Genomic DNA, 17449 nt, shown 5'->3' on the forward strand with positions numbered 1-17449 from the left:
GACTAGTCGGGATTGAACTGGGTTAGACCAAGCCTAACCTAATTGTTCATTGACTGTCGGAGCCTTAAGACGGTTCTTGTCCAATATTACCAAAATGGGTAAGAAACTTTGGTTTTTATCCATATTTAGGTAATCATGTTTTTTTCGTAAACATTTGACCAATAAACTTGTGTGACTTGTTCATAATAGGGTAATATTACCATAATTATCAGTCATATTACCCTATTTTGAACAGGTCAAACAATTTTAATTGTCAAATGTTAACGAAAAAACATAATTACCTAAATATGAACAAATACCAAAATTTGTTACCTTCCTAATTCGTTAACCCTTCTTTAATTGGGTTTGGGTTTCATACGAGAGTAGTCGTAGAGAAGGGGAAATGATATATTTTGCATCATATTATTATTATATCCAAACAGTAGAAATAAAATAGACAGTAGATTTGACGGGTTTTATAGTCTTATTTATTTACATTTACAGGATTATTTGAATTCTTCTCGTAAACGTGTGTAAATTGTAGTCATGAATTTCTTTCCATTCGATTCTTGGTATTCTTCAACGGGCCATAAACGGATCGGAGGCACAACCTGACTACAAGAAGGCAAATATGACCACTCTACAGTCACCACGTTGTTTGATTTCTCATCTTACCTCCTTTAAAAAACACCCTACGCCGTCGTACAGGAAGGCACTCCCCTCTTCACTCCATCTGCATATTCGCCACCACTCGACTCCCATGGCCTCCTCTACCGACGCGACAGAGGTTTTGGCCACCGAAAACTCGGAAACAACTTCCGACGTGCTAGTGCAGTACGTAGTGCTCCGACGAGATCTGATAGACTCGTGGCCGCTAGGGAGCGTTGTAACACAGGGCTGCCATGCCTCCGTCGCAGCCATCTGGTCACACAAAGATGATCCTCACACCATCGAGTACTGCAGTCCCACCAATCTCGATTCAATGCATAAGGTAAGTTCTCTGTTTCATCGATTGTTTAATTTCATGAATTTTCAATGTTAGGGTTGTGAATGCGTGCTGCTAAATTAATTGAAGTATGCACCGTATATATTTGTTGAATCTCGATCTTAATTTTTGGGGAAATTTCATTGCGAGGAAGCCTTAATACCAGTTTTTACTTGGTTCCCGTCTGTATTCGATTATTCTATTTTAAATCAAATAATTTTATGTAGCAGGTTTAATTAAGTACACTAGCATGTTAATGTACTTATGTCAATTCCATCCTCATCCTAAGACTAAGAGTTATGATGATGAACATTACCAAATACGTTTGCAAACAAACTAGTTGCGTTAGATTTGAGATCTTTGAACACCATCTTTACTTTGTAGATTCAAAGTTGATAGAGTTTAGTCATCATGTTTCGAGAGGGTTGAATTTCAAGATGAAGCTGAAAACTTCTGTCTTGTTGTCTCTGTTAATTCTTAGCTGATTGTCGGTCAAACCTTCTGAATGTCAGTCTTGGGGTCCATAAAAAGATGAAGGGCCTTAAGTAAAATTGGATTAATTGTTAATTGTAAAGTTATGATAATGGGATTACCAACAAATATATGCATTCGAATGGTGTAGGTAACGCTTGAGGTGAAAGGAGAAGTACAGTTAAAGAACTTATCTGAGAAGCTTAAAAGCAATCACATTGCTCATAAGCTATGGATTGAACAACCGGAGAACACTCCTACATGTCTTGCCTGTAAACCCTATCCCAAATCAGTTGTTTCCTCGTTCTTCAAAAAGCTGAAACTCTGTAAGTGATAGGATTTCATGGTGCCAAATATCTAACGATGAATTTTGTGTTGTTCCTTTCGTTCTAAAAGTTATCAAGCTACATATGACTTGTTGTTGTGTATTATATATACATGGCTTACAGTTGTTGGTGGTCTAATACATGTAGGATTTTAGGTTCATTGACAGACCCCAAGTAACAATAAATTAAGAGCGTCATTAGTTACCTTTTATTTTATGTACCATAACACCCTAATTGGACAAAAATTGCATTGGATTGAGACAAGGACGAGCACAAAAATTGCATTTGTGTATGTTGTTGAGGATCAATGGTGGCGATGTTGGTTGTGGGACTGGGTTTTTCAACACTACATATGTGTAAGGTCACGAATGTCCAAACGGAAGTGTAAAACCATTGGAAATTAAAAAAAAATTTCTTAACAGATGCAAAACTCAAGTGTGTATGTGTGTGAGAGGGTTTGGAGCAGAAGATGATCAGTCCATGGATTTAGGGATAGATAATTGAAATGGGTTTTTCTACTTTTGCAAATGGTGCGATTTTCTTATTGGAATACAATGCACATAAATTGGCTGGAATCTGAGTATCTGACCGGAGAAAATGAAGTGTAGTAGGAGGAAGGCAGTTGCCGGAGGAGAGGATACAGAGTGTGAGATGGGGTAAGGTGGTGGATCAACAAATTGGAGAGTGGGATCGACCTTTAACTCTAACCATAATTATAAATAAATAAAAATCAATAGAAAATCTAAAAGAAATGTAAAATGGTAATTTAATAATCTTATTTAAACGGTGTTAAAACAGAGACCAAAATCACAATGAAGCGTTGTTGGAGGGACTATCTATGAAAGCCGCAACTTTTTTAGATCTTAGACAAAGAAAATTGTAAATCCATTTTTATAGTTTTCTCAATATTTTATTAGTAGTACAATTGAATGTTGGTCTTGATGCTTTGTATTGTATTGTATTTGTATGAGTAATATATCATGGGTTATCTTACTTTTAAAGCAAGTTGCCGTCGGCTAACATATTTAAGATTAGGAATTGTATTAAACCTAATTCTTCTATAAACATGACACAAAAAGATGAGTTATATATAGGGTTGTGTTTTGTCCTTTGAATTCTATTCAATATTATAACATGTGATATATAAAGATGAGATGGCTTGCTCCTTAAACTTAAGAAGACAAGAGGTTTAGCAGGGAAACATTACCGATGAATCTCACTTGCAATTTTGAATACAAAGACCGAAACCTTTGATGATGATGATAAGCAACCCTTATAAAGCTAGTAATAGACAAATTACCCATATTTGTTAGATAACTGGTAATAGGCAAATTACCCATGAGTACTTGAAAAACGGTTTGCCCACTGACCATAGCGGTTTCTCCGATTTCAAGGGTATGGGATAGGTGGCTCGCTTTCGACGATGATGCTAAACAACCCCTATGGAGTTGCGTTGCAAACCCTTCTCCTGGGCACCTAGAATGGAACTCCTAGGATTCGAATGCGGGTGGTCAATAGGTTAATGAACCACATCTTCCACATGCCTTACCAAGTGGACATGTTACGTGGGTGGTCAATGGGTTAACGAGTCACATCTTTCACACGCCTTACCAAATGAGCATTTTAGAGATGGTTGAACTCATTACTTAAACATATATCTAAATCAAAATTGGTAGACTGATCATTCCTATATCCTCCTTCAATTTTATAAATGCTTCATACTTTAGTAGTTTTGTGATAATGTTTGCAACTTGATCATCAGTGCTCACAAACATGCAAAATCCCACTTCTATATCTCCCATTTGGCAGTTTCATCTTACAGGAAATGATAAAATGCTTCTATATGTTTTCTTCTTCTAAGTGTAACAAGATTCTTTGCCAATTTAATTGTAGATTCATTATCACAAAATCTTCATAACTTTCTTTTTTGTGTGCATGAATCTAACATAATACTCGACACCATCAAATTGCGTGGCATGTGCATGTTGCTGCTGCTACAAACACAACTCACTAGTTGAGATTTGAGAGCGTGACAATTAATTGCTTTTTAGATGACTATGAACATGTACTACCTCCTTAGTTGAAGCATTAGCTAGATGTACTTTTATAACTCATCTACATCTCTCCAATATTCATGGCTAACAAAACAAAGCATGGTCAACAATTCCCTTTGAAACACCCCTCATGAAGGTAATTTAGTAATACCATTTAATGTTAACATGTTATACACATTTGCGTATTTGTGTTTGTGTTGTATAGCGACCGACCCACATTGTCCATAGCCCAACCTTTTTATTGTATTGTGTGTGTATGTGTGTGTGTATGTGTGTGTGTATGTATATATATATATATATATATATATATATATATATATATATATATATGTAATGAGAATGTTTTTATGGAAAAATATTCTTTAGCATGGTATCAGAGCAGCTTTGCTAAAATCTCTTCCTTCTTATATCTTTCCTAATCTTGTAACCCTAATTCTTTCCTTGGTCGTTGACCATCATCTTTTCCTCAAAAATAATGACTAGCTCGACTTCATCTTCCACTCTCTCATTTGAGAAATCATATGGCATAACCAATTTTCACTCCTTTGTTCTATTGCTCCTCGATCGCGATTGTCTTAATTATGACTCTTGACGAGAAATCTTCTATACCTATTGCATAGGCCATCGTGCAGTCGATCATTTAGATGAACCACATGATAAAGCGCTGACTGTTACCAATGAACAAGAATGAACTTATATTGATTCCAGAGTCAAACCCTAGATCTATGGCATGATCTCCGAATCCTTATTGCAAAAAGTCTTAAAAGTTAAAACTGCTGGGTTTTGAGCATAAGATCATTCCTATGGTGTACATGCAACCTTAATTGCTTTGGATCTAGGTTTTTCTAATTTGAACATACAACTATGAATACCAAAGCAATAACCCTATGACTAGCATACATATTTCGAAATTGACATATGATTAGGCTTAGAATATTTACCTCTCTTGTTATGTAGTAATAACAAGCTTAATCCTTCTTGATCTTGACTTCTGAAAGCCTAGTACCCCAAGTGTTGCACCTCTAATGGAGTCACAGACATCCAATGCAAGAAGATGACTTAGGAGAGAGGTGAAATCGGCTAGGGCAACTCAAAGAAAACATGGGGCCGAATTTTCACATTTTAAGGGGTTTATTTATAGTTGAGGCTATTAGGGTTTTAAGGTGGAAACCCTAATTTCCTTGCTAAGGCCTTAAGCAATCCATGAAGCCCTTCTAGAAGGCCCCCTTGGACGAAATCTTTATGGGCTTCCATAGATTTCGTCCAATCCCTTCTATTAGGAATCCATAGCCCAACTAGCAACTATCATATAATTGCAATATCAGTCCCCTTTATTTAATCAGTCTCTTTTGATCAACAAATTAATTCCAAATTAATTTCTGATAAATACTAATTAAATAATATGATTTCCAAATAATATATTAATCTTGTAATATATTAATAAAACAATTTTGAGTACTAATTTATTATTCATATAATAGATTCTACTATCTCTCCACTTGTCATCCTATCAAGTTGCATGAGTGAAGGCAACCCAAAAGGACCATGCTCATAATCAAATCAAGTACATACCAAAAATAGTTATGAGCTTAGACACCTAATCCAACAAAAACGACATGCTACTACTTCTCAAGTTACAAAGACTTTGTAATATATCACAGCATCAAAGTCACAAAGACTTTGCCAATGAAATTTCAAAGTGCTCTATTGGAGATTGTTACAAGACAACTCCATAGATATGAAGTCTCATATTCAAAGTACATTCCTTTGAACATTCTTCTTGTAAAAAAGTTTCTAACCTACACATAAATTCTTAATATCGAACTCCCATCATGGAAACATTTCCATATTTTCCATCTGACAACTCATTCTAAATAAAATCCTATCTATTCATAATAATGTCAACATGGTCCATCCATTACTATACTTCCAACTGCCCACAAGTGACAAATCCTTGGCGAACCTTAGATTGTCCTTGACAGTTGTTTAACTACTTTAGTCATATCCAGTTCTGGTCCTTTTTTTTCTTAGTACCCCAGGCATTTGGAAAATCAGAATGGTCGAATAATACAGCATATGCAATCGATCCTATACCCTAAGCGGATGAGATACGATTCATAATGTCTTACATAAAGACATGATACTTTACTAGTCTCTTGCTATAATATTGCCATATATAGAATTCCCTTATGTTGAATCTTTTCAACATAACATTTATATATGTCCTTTGACTAAATTTGATTAAAATTTCTTGATCTAAGCTTTTAAATTTGAAATGAAGTATAATATTCTATCCCTTAATTATAGCAAAACAACTTTTCAACCTCTGCAACTTTGCGAATTGAAACTTTTGTTTTCTATAATTAATATTGCTAACTCGCAATACTTAACATAATAATCATGCTCCCACTAACATGACAATTATTTCCTTTCCAGCATAACACTTATGCTCCCACTAGCTTTGATATGTACTCAGAAATCATCTGGACTTCTAGAAATCAATAATATTGACTTTCTTTCCAAAGTTTAGATTTCTGATACGAGATGCTTTGATAAGCCCATACACCTTTCATTAGAAAGCCCATATGTGTGTCTAAACTAATTCAGAACTTACAGCAGTAAGTCCCGAATGTTCAAACTAATTGCCAAATCTCACAATTCGAACTATGAAGAGGGATGTCGTAATCATAATCGAATTTGAGAATGCAATTTACACAATCGCTATCTCATTAAAATCTACTTAGTGAAAGCGTTTTCTCACAATCATTTTCATGAAGTGGAGAGAAACCTTACCACTTAGATTTTATAGTGTACGTGTTCCCATCCATGTGAATTTGTCATAACCATAATTGCAAGACAAGGTTTGTGACAAATCCAAACTCATATGAACTGAACTTGTTCAATCTTAATTTCTTGCCACTTGGCAGCATAAGGGCCTACCATGTCTTCCAAGTTGTTGAGCAGCTCACCTATACTTGTCAATGGACTTTCATTGATCAAGGTGCTTTGCCTTATGCAGTCAGATGAGAACTCATAGGACTCACATGCAACGTCAACTTTAACTGGAATGGGCACAGAAACAAGAATATGTCAACACAATAGGTTACAACCTCAAGTTGTGTGGTAGTGATCAACAACATGTTTACTCTTGATTAGTTCTTGAAACCTTTTCAAGATCTTCAAGACTCCCACTGACCTCTTGACATATAAGATTCTCTTGTCAAGAAACATTCTTTGACAAGCAAATATTCAAGAGTTAGTGCGGGTTCTTATCAAGACAAACACTACACACAATTGGTCTTAGTTGGTCTTTGTCTTATCGAAGACATCACAACTTACCAATTTCAAATGTCCAAGAGTAAGAAACATTTCTACTCCACATTTGATGAGTGTTATAAACCTTCTAAAGATGTGTCACTCAATGCACAATCTTGGAGTACGACTCTAAGACTTGATTTTGGAACGAAGTATGATTCACCTTTTGATTTAACCATTTCGACAATTCCCGATTCCTCTTCTTGGTCACACAAATGCACCAAGGTGTCCTTAGAGGATCAATTGTGATATGACTTTATAATCACTAAGACGATCATAAAACACGATACAAAAGTACTCTCCCTTCCTTTCAGATTGGAGAAACTTTTATCTTTCTGCCTAATTGATTCTTCTTATTCGTTCTGCTATACATCGAAACTTTTCCAATGATCCAGAATTACACTTAATCTTGTAAGAATAACCATGTTTACTAAACTTTTAGCAAATCATGACGAATATTCTTATCGTTCTCTGTGGTGGACCTGACCAGTGCACAACAATGTGTACTAGATTTTCCAGTCCTTCATTTGACTCACATCTATATGTGAATAAGGAATTAGTCCTAATTTCCTAAATTCTCATTCATCACACAATACAAGTCGTATGATTCCAAGTTCCTGTCCAATTGAAACTTGGGTGACGAGAATCATTCATTATTTGGTAAATTTTGACACTACCACAAATAACATAACTAAGAATCACATCCTTTTCAATATTGCTAACAATAGGAACATACGAACATCGATTTTCACAAATGCCATTGCAAGGAAATATAAAATAAGATAAATCAAAATTTTTCTTTATTCATAAAAGTGCGGAAAAACTTGTCCTTACAATGCAATTACAAATGAAAAACCATGTCACTAAATATTCCTAAACAATCTATCATAACTCCTAAGTAGCAACTCAAAAATCCGATCATCGAACCATGCGATCGAAATCCATCTCTTCGCGATCAGACTCACCATACTTTTCCTTTAAGCTTCCTTTTTTTTCTTTGATCTTACAAAACATCAAAATGCAATCTTATCACATCATGTATCAAGAATCTATAAATATGAACTTAATAGAGTTAGATAGTGGATTTACCTGAAGCAGAGTCATACAGTTTGACTCTCCCATCCTTGCGATCTATCAGGTAAATATGACAGCTTCGCATCCAATGCCCCTTTTCTTGGCAATAGAAACAAACAGACTCTTTTGGAACAGCATACGGGACAACCTCAGATTCAGCCTTTCTCTTTACCATCCGGTCAAACGGTTTGGCCTTGGCCGACCCCTTTCTATTGGGAAGACAAGACTTTTTTGGACTTCCAATGTTGCCATTGTCAATGTCCATGGAAGTTTGGGAGGTTGATCTACCAGTCAAATTTGCTTTACCAGTGCGCCAAATCATTGCTGATTCAGCAGCAATAAGCAAATATGTAAGATCAATGAGGGTCACGTCGTGGTCCATCATATAGTAATCTTTAATGAACTCACTATATTATTCAGAAAGTGATTGAAGAACCAAGTCAACAGCCATCTTCCTGGAGACATCGACACCTAACATTCCCAATCTATCAATGTGTGACTTCATCTCCAAAACATGTGCACACACAGACTTTCCATCTACATGTTTGCTTTCCAATAGGGATTGAGTGACCTTGAACTTTTCAAGTCTTCGAACATGTGGGTCAGGGAGAATAATTGGAGGAGGTGGAGGAAGTGAAGAATGATTTCCATTTCCATGATCCAATCGTGGAACATCATCTTCATGTGGAAAGCTTTTTCCAAAGGATTCAGGAAGACCATAGTTAGAATTTGACATCTACAAAAGGGAGAAATTCAAGTTAGTTGATTTATGTCCTCAATATAACACCCAAATGAAATATTAAGGCTAGGACCCAACACAATATTCTACAATTCGGAAGATGGATGCCGTAATCCAATTGCAGAATATTTGAAGGTAGGTAAATGACGATTTACCAATTTCCACCATGAAAAACGAAAAAGAAATTAGGTTTTAAATGAATTGAAATTCCTAGATCTTTTGAGATTCATTGAACTTTTCAATGGCATGTTTAATGTCGATTATGCCCTTCAAGTTTATGACTGAGTTGTCGAGGATCACAAACAAGGTGTGAATAACAATGCAAATTAGCTTGGTACTCTCAAAGATGTTTATCACCTAATCAATGTGCCGGTTAACCACACACGCTCCATTAATCTATGATAATCTACAAGCTACCAGTTGCCATCCTTCATTGGTCCCATATTAGTGTGCCGGTTAACCACACATGCTCCACTAACGTCCAACAAGGTGCAATGTGCAATTTCATGGATTAACACCAAATTCACATTTTTCCTAAAGTAACTAAGATTTGGGAATTTATAAAAGTGTTTAGTTACTTCGTATTTCATTATACTTATAATGGAAGGTTGTGTCCTATCCTACCCGTTCGGCTAACGACCATCCACTAGTCAAGGGTGCGGTGGATAAGAGTGGATACCCAATGACGGTCATTTTACAGACCGCTTCCTTAAACACCCCTTAGAGACCAGCTTCGTGAATGAGGCCTACTAACGGTAAGACTGACCTTTTACTCATACATATATAATTTATTAGACCTTTAATTTTATATGATATAAGGATGTATTTTATACATTTAAAATACTAAGTGGTTTAATCTATTAATAAATTAGACTTTTAATTTGATTAAACTTAAACCATATTATTATGCATTTATTAATTTTCTCTTTTAATTAAACACTTAATTAATTTAATAAAATCTATAAGGGTGTAATTTGAACTTTTCAAAACACTGGGGTTTTAGAATTTAATATTTCAAAATTAATACCTTTTAATTAAATTTTAAATTTCAAAACTTGAGGACAAATTTTGAAACTTTTCAAAATATTAGCGTTTAACTATTTAAATTTCAAAAACAAAAACTTTTAATTTCAAATTTAAACTATAAAACCTAAAGGGTGTAATTTAAAACTTTTTCAAAATTACTAGGTTAAATATTTGAATCAAAATAATCCTATATTATCCATATTTAATCAAATCCACCAATTTTGATAAGGATATCTCATACCAATTATAAAAATTGATTTTAGGCAAGAAAAACGAGTTTTGGTAATTATCCTAATAAAAAACTGGTCAAAAAATCGAAAATCCCGGCAACAGAACCTTGGACTCGTCGAGTCCACAATGGAACTCGTTGAGTTCATGCAACTCGTCAAGTCCATACATGGACTCGTCGAGTAGACCTGTTAGACATCCAAAATTTCGACTTTTTGATCCTTTGGCAGTTCAGTTTTGCATCTATTCAACAGAAAAACGACCTAGGCTCTGATACCACTGTTGGGTTTTGAGCATAACATCATTCTTATGGTGTACATGCAACCCTAATTGCTTTGGATCTAGGTTTTTCTAATTTGAACATACAACTATGAATACGAAAGCAATAACCCTATGACTAGCATACATATTTCGAAATTGACATTTGATTTGGGTTAGAATATTTACCTCTCTTGTTATGTAGCAATAACAAGCTTAATCCTTCTTGATCTTGACTTCTGAAAACCTAGTACCCCAAGTGTTGCACCTCTAATGGAGTCACAAACACCCAATGCAAGAAGATGACTTAGGAGAGAGGTGAAATCGGCTAGGGCAACTCAAAGAAGACATGGGGCCGAATTTCACATGTTAAGGGGTTTATTTATAGTTGAGGCTATTAAGGTTTTAAGGTGGAAACCCTAATTTCCTTGCTTAGGCCTAGGGATGGCAATGGGTACGGGTATACCGGGTTTCATGTTCCCTATCCCCATACCCGAATCCCCATCCCCATACCCATACCCGAACCCATCCCCATCGGGGATTAAAAATCCATCTCCATCCCCATCCCTAATGGGGAACGGGTATCCCCAACGGGTAATCGGGGAATTTTCCCCATTATAAGGTTTTGAAAGTTTATGAAAAAATAAGTCATAGCTATATATTAACAAACAAACAAAAATTATGGAAATACTATAAAGCACTTCAATCATCGAATGTATTCAAAAATGAACAATAACATTCAAGTTTACAAATTAAACTACTTTTTTGCAACTAAAAAAAACAGAAACATAAAAAGTCATCCAAAAAGTAGTCAAACATCGCCTATCATCCAAACAATAACAATAAAGTTCACCAAATTTCAATTCCAACTTTCGCATTGAACCATCATTTATCATATATTCACCTACCAACAAAACAAAGACAAAGTATAAACAAATGTATGAAACAAAAAACTCTAATTTAATCGATTATAATTATGAAAAAATTGTTTCATTATTACTATCAAGTTTCACTATCCGTGTCGTAATCATCAAAAATAGTTGCATGATTATCCGAGGTAAATTGCACACCTTCATCTAAATAGCAAAAAAAATTAGTAAATTAAAAACAAATAGAAATAATAACAAACTGATCCCAAGCAATGTTTGTTTGTCTTTTGTTTGGAGGATTTACCTCATTTGAAGTGCTTCTTCTAAGGAAGGAACATTTGGACTTGTATTATCAGGTTCAACATCAAAATTTGTAGAACCAATTTGTGTTGAAGGTTGTTCACTCCCTGAGTCAATCTTTACCATAGCGAATTACAAGTTTGATTAAGGAAAAAAAAACCCTATTGACTATGTGACTTAGTTTCACAATTCACAGTGAGATGAGTCGGCGACGCATTACAAGATTTTTGAATTGATTAAAAATATAACATAAATGAATTTACACTTGACAGAAGGTTGATTGAATTTACACTTGACGTAAATGAATTTTCACTTTCACAATTTAAATTACGTATAACATTTTTGAATTGATTAAAAATATAACATAAATGAAATATATATATATATATATATATATATATATATATATATATATATATATATATATATATATATATATATATATATATTTCGGGTACCCATCGGGTACGGTTTCGGGTACGGGTATGGGTACCCGATAGGTAGAACCATCCCCGTCCCATCCCCGTTTTTTGCATTTGGGTAATACCCGTACCTGTACCCATCCGCGATCAATTTGGGGATTTACCCGGGCAATTCGGGTTCGGGTTTCGGATACCCATCGGGTACGGTTTTTTTTGACATCTCTACTTAGGCCTTAAGCAATCCATGAAGCCCTTCTAGAAGGCCCCCTTGGACGAAATCTTTATGGGCTTCCATATATTTCGTCCAATCCCTTCTATTTGGAACCCATAGCCCAACTAGCAACTATCAGATAATTGCAATATCAGTCCCCTTTATTTAATCAGTATCTTTTGATCACCAAATTAATTCCAAATTAATTTCTGACCAATACTTACTAAATAATATGATTTACAAATAATATATTAATCTTGTAATATATTAATAAAACCATTTTGAGTACTAATTTATTATTCATATAATAAATTCTACTCTCTCTCCTCTTGTCATCCTATCAAGTTGCATGAGTGAAGGCAACCCAAAAGTACCATTCTCATAGTCAAATCAAGTACATACCAAAAATAGTTATGAGCTTAGACACCTAATCCAACAAAAACGACACACTACTACTTCTCAAGTTTAGATAAATCTTAAGACATTGTTTTGTGACAATAAGGATTTTAAAATTCCTCTCCATGACATGCATTCTAAAATTCTCCAGCATTGTGATGATTGGCTTTTTCCTTACATCCCTAAACACACTTTGATGCTCTCAGATAATCCATTTTCAACAACATCACACATCCTATCTATTTCAAAGAATTCTCTAGACTATATATTAGGGTTCTTCTCCATAAGGTATGAAAATGTTATAGGGTTTAACATTTGGATTTCCTTCATGGTTGCATTAAAAATAGGTTTAGTTGATGCCTTGCTATCCTTCCAAAACATCTTCTCAAAGTGTGCACCAATGAATCTTTTCCTATAGTTGGCCTAAATATGCCTTACACACTGCCTATGTTCAGCACTAGGCAATAACTCTTTAACTTCCTCCAATAGACCCTATATAAAAAATGTAAAATGTTAATGTACGTGATAAATATTGCAAAATGAAAATGATAAGGGATATTGTGTTACATACCTTATGTTGATCTGACATCAAGGCAAGACCAAAACCATTTTCCATACTTAAATCATCTATTAGATGTTCCAAAAACCATTTCCAATACATAAACTCTCAATTACATAAACCCTTTAAGAAACATCTGTCCAAATTAATGACTATCCTACAACCTCTGTCTGTCCAATGCAAACGTTGCATGAGTTCTTCAAAACAAATGTAAAACTTGCTAAAATAGTTCTTACCATCAAACATGTAGTTGGCATCCATTTTGATTGTTGACCCTGTATTTGATCTTCTAATCTCCTCACCATAAGACCAAAGTTTTGTGTGGCAACCGTCAAAATTGAGTCAAGTCAAAGTCAAACAAAGTCAACAAGTCAAAACCAATCGACTCAATTAACCCTTGTATATTAGGGTTTACACTATGTAATTACTGTACAATGCAATATTTTAATGAGAGAAACATTATTTGGAAAGTTCGTGTGTTGAATTTCCTAAGTCTCAAATGCAGTAAACATTGAACCAAAACGATAAAAAAATTATTGCACACTCATCGGGAGTGTGTACGACACTAAAACACGGTTTAACGGGGTTTACGAACCTTGCGTTGTGAAGCCGGACACTCAAATTAATCACAAACGAAACCTCTCTAAATCGTTTTCACTCTATCTCTTTCTATTTGAAATCTCTCCCAAATCTCTCTCAAAAGTTACTTTAACTTTTTGTAATCATTCGGGCCATCCCGACCCTTAACCGGGTCAAAAACCACTTGAAACGGGGTAAAAACGGGTAAAATAACCTTAAGGAACCAAAACCCTCCTATTAGAAGCGAAAACTCTCATGAGAAGCCTCTCAGGACCGAAGCCTCTCATGAGAAGCCTCTCAGGACCGAAGCCTCTCATGAGAAGCCTCTCAAGAACGAAGCCTCTCATTAGAAGCCTCTCAGGACAGAAGCCTCGCATGAGAAGCCTCTCAGACAGCCCATGCGAGAGGTCTCGCAGACGGCCCCTTTTTACCGGTTTTTCGACTACGACTTCGTTTTAACTCCGTTTTTCATTATTTTAACGTGGGATTTTCACCCAAAACTTTATTTTATAAACTATGGCCCCAAAATATATAAATCTCCAGGGTTTTTATAAAAATGTATTAAAAGAATTGGTGGTTGGACTAATTATTGAGGGAATATTTGCTTTTCCTTATTTTATGACAAAAGCAAGCCACCACCACCTCACTCTATGATCAGCCATTCTTTCCAACCACCCTTTGTCTCCTTGGGGGACCTTTACACCCTATCTCCAGCTCTTCCCACGTTCTAAGAGCTGGAGGATTGATCCTCTCTCCTCATTCTCCATAAAGTTCTTTCATTCTACACTTAACAACCAAAGGACACTCTAAAAAATTCTCTCATCTTTTCTCTTAACTTCAAGAACTTCAAGGCATTCTCCAAGGATTTCTTTCTTCAATTAGTAAGTATCTTCATCATTCACATAATTATTAAACTCCATTCTACTCAAATCATTGATATCTTACACAAATTCCATCTTATTCGGTGTTAGATTCTCGAATCATCAAGACATCTTCTTAGTGTTCTTGGGTTGAACACTTCCTCTCTCTCACTTTCATCTACTGAAACCACATAAGGTGAGTTCATACCCCTACATTTACATGTTTTTCTTAAGTTTTAAGGGGGGAATACAAGTAAAATCATCAAGAACACAATTAAACATTTTCTATCAGATTACATCAGAAAAGATGAACTTCGATCACGGACTGTTTTGGTCAACTTAAATATTTTAGTTTTCAAAACTGTTCCAGGTGCAAGTAGTTCAAACTCTTAGCTTTAAAATGGCTACTTGCACATCTCCATATGATTCTTCTAGAATTTATGGTGATTTTTACAAAACTGTCTATCATTTCAGAGGCAAACCCGGACCAGTCTGTGATTATGAACATTTTCACCTCTGTTAGAGATCACTAAAAATCATGATAAAATTTACGAACAAACTAGACTCATATTCCAAACTCTCAGAATTTGCGGATTTGGATTTAGAGCTTTGATGATTTTTCTATAAATTTTCTAAGAACAGTAACAGAAACTGTATACAACAAAAAGTTGCTGTCAATTTCATTTCACCTTGTAACATGTTGAGCAAGGTGTATATCTTTATGTGATTATATGTTATTGCAATATATGACATTTTATCTTAATATTTAGACACACATCAGTTTACAAATGGATTTGGACATATAAAATATAAAGAATAACAAGTGATTATAATCAAAGTACAACCGATACATTCAAACATTTAATAAACTATTTTGAATATAGTTTGCATACATTACTACGTACTACCCTTGGTTGATAAACTATAATAGGTATAGTTTATGATACATTACATAATACATACATTTAAAAATGGTACATTTATACAAAGGATATTTTCATTAAGCAAGGTACGGCCATACGGTACCAAGTTTTCATAACACGTAATTCCGTTAATGACTTTATGAAACATTACATAACACATACATTTAAAAAGGGTACATTTATACAAAGGATATTTTCATTAAGCAAGGTACGGCCATACGGTACCAAGTTTTCATTACACTACACGTAAATTCGTTAATGACTTCTGTGAGACATTCGATTCAATTTACAAATAAGTACTGTATTATAACCAAAGTCTCCTCGAGGGAGAGCGTGATACTTGTGTATAGATCTATATTGGGTCTGACAAACCTACACCTTAGCTGCATGCAACAGCTAGACCGACAGGTCTGGGGTGACAAATGTCATAACATTTCCGACGCCTGAAGAACGTCGTTTCAGGCCAACTAGGTCATAGCATGGTTATATTAACTCACATGTGGTATTAACAAACATAGAATTTACGGGGATTTCACTAAAATCAAACGAGTTTATGTCGATTTAAACTTGCATTGTTTTACTATAAGGAACGAACACTACTTGTACATTTCGGTCTTTGGGTTTTAAGACTACATTTACACATTAAGGAAAATATTGGATTTTCTGGAACGAACACTACTTTTACAAGAAAAGGCTTTAATAAACTCACATAAAGTATTAATGAATATTGGAATTTACGGGAACTTCATTAAAATTAAACGAGTTTATGTCGATTTAAACTTACATTATTTATTATAAGTAAGAAAAGTTACTTATACATTTCGGTCTTTGGATTTAAGACTACATATACATTTTAAGGAAAATATTGGATTTTTCTAAAACAAATACTACTTTTACAAATGAAAGGCTTTTAATAATACCAACCAAAAGCTTATGAACTCACCAACCTTTGTGTTGACACTTTTTCAAACAACTTGTATTCTTAGGAAATCATTAAACAGGTAACCAAGTGCTTTTGAGGATGGGACGCTAATGCGTCTACTATTTCATATTTTGTCAACATATTGTAATTGATTCGTAAACATGTAATTCATACAATGATGCAACTTTTTCAATTATATATATGTTGGTTGTGTTTGCTTGAATTACTATTACAATTGTTGTTATGATACTATACATGAAGTCCTCCACCCCCGGACATTTCCGCCATCCTTGGTTTGGGGGTGTGACAGATTGGTATCAGAGCACAGTTTATAGTGAATTAAGTATATCAAACCACATAAGATATACAAACTATAAACACAATTGGGACTAATAGTCTCTGATTTGTGCATTTTTCAAATAAATATACTTTTAGAAAATAAATGATTTTCTTGATTAAAGTATACATACATACATTACATGCTTGCATGGTATCATAACTAGTGAAAACATAAAGCAAAAGAAGAAGAGTTGAACATTTTGAGTATGCCTTACTATATGTGGATTAAGTCTGGGAAGGATATAGCCTGATCAACTATATCTGTCCGGGAATTGACTTGCATATACCGGGGGATGGTCAGGATGGGCAACAAATCTAACAAACCTAATAACACACTACAAAGGATACTTTAAGAACTCAAAACTAAACATTTACAAATACTATAGGAGTATTTTGTGTTACTATAATAAATTATCTGAGAATTAAATAGGTCTTTATTTATAGATCAATAGTTGCTAAGTGGATGCGCTAAGGTCATATGTAACTAAGATGCTATAGACTTAGAATTTATGTATCTTTGTTTCACTTCCTGTCCTTGTTTGGTTGTGGTCTTGGAGTTAGGGTCATCTATTCGAAGGACTATTATATCTTAATCACATATGACTGGTATGCAC

The 17449-nt window shown here is 34.6% G+C and overlaps 1 protein-coding gene across 3 annotated transcripts; it reads left to right on the plus strand.

The window, feature by feature from the left end:
- Window positions 1–534: 534 nt before the first annotated feature.
- Window positions 535–16577, plus strand: LOC145165553 (Peptidyl-tRNA hydrolase II (PTH2) family protein). 3 transcript variants are annotated; one of them, XM_079084298.1, is made up of 3 exons: window positions 535–970; window positions 1587–1761; window positions 16561–16577. In XM_079084298.1, coding segments are annotated over exons 1-3 (537 nt in total). In that variant the 5' UTR covers window positions 535–610; the 3' UTR covers window positions 16563–16577. The 3 variants fall into 3 exon arrangements, with proteins under 3 accessions (XP_078940424.1, XP_078940423.1, XP_078940422.1); XM_079084297.1 differs by lacking the exon at window positions 16561–16577 and adding an exon at window positions 2560–2762; XM_079084296.1 differs by lacking the exon at window positions 16561–16577 and having other exon boundaries at window positions 536–970; window positions 1587–1866.
- The last annotated feature ends 872 nt before the right edge of the window (window positions 16578–17449 follow it).

This window comes from Lactuca virosa, chromosome 3, assembly GCF_052849685.1.
Source record: "Lactuca virosa cultivar CGN04683 chromosome 3, Lactuca_virosa_CGN04683_v6, whole genome shotgun sequence".
In the NCBI taxonomy this organism is placed as follows: domain Eukaryota; kingdom Viridiplantae; phylum Streptophyta; class Magnoliopsida; order Asterales; family Asteraceae; genus Lactuca; species Lactuca virosa.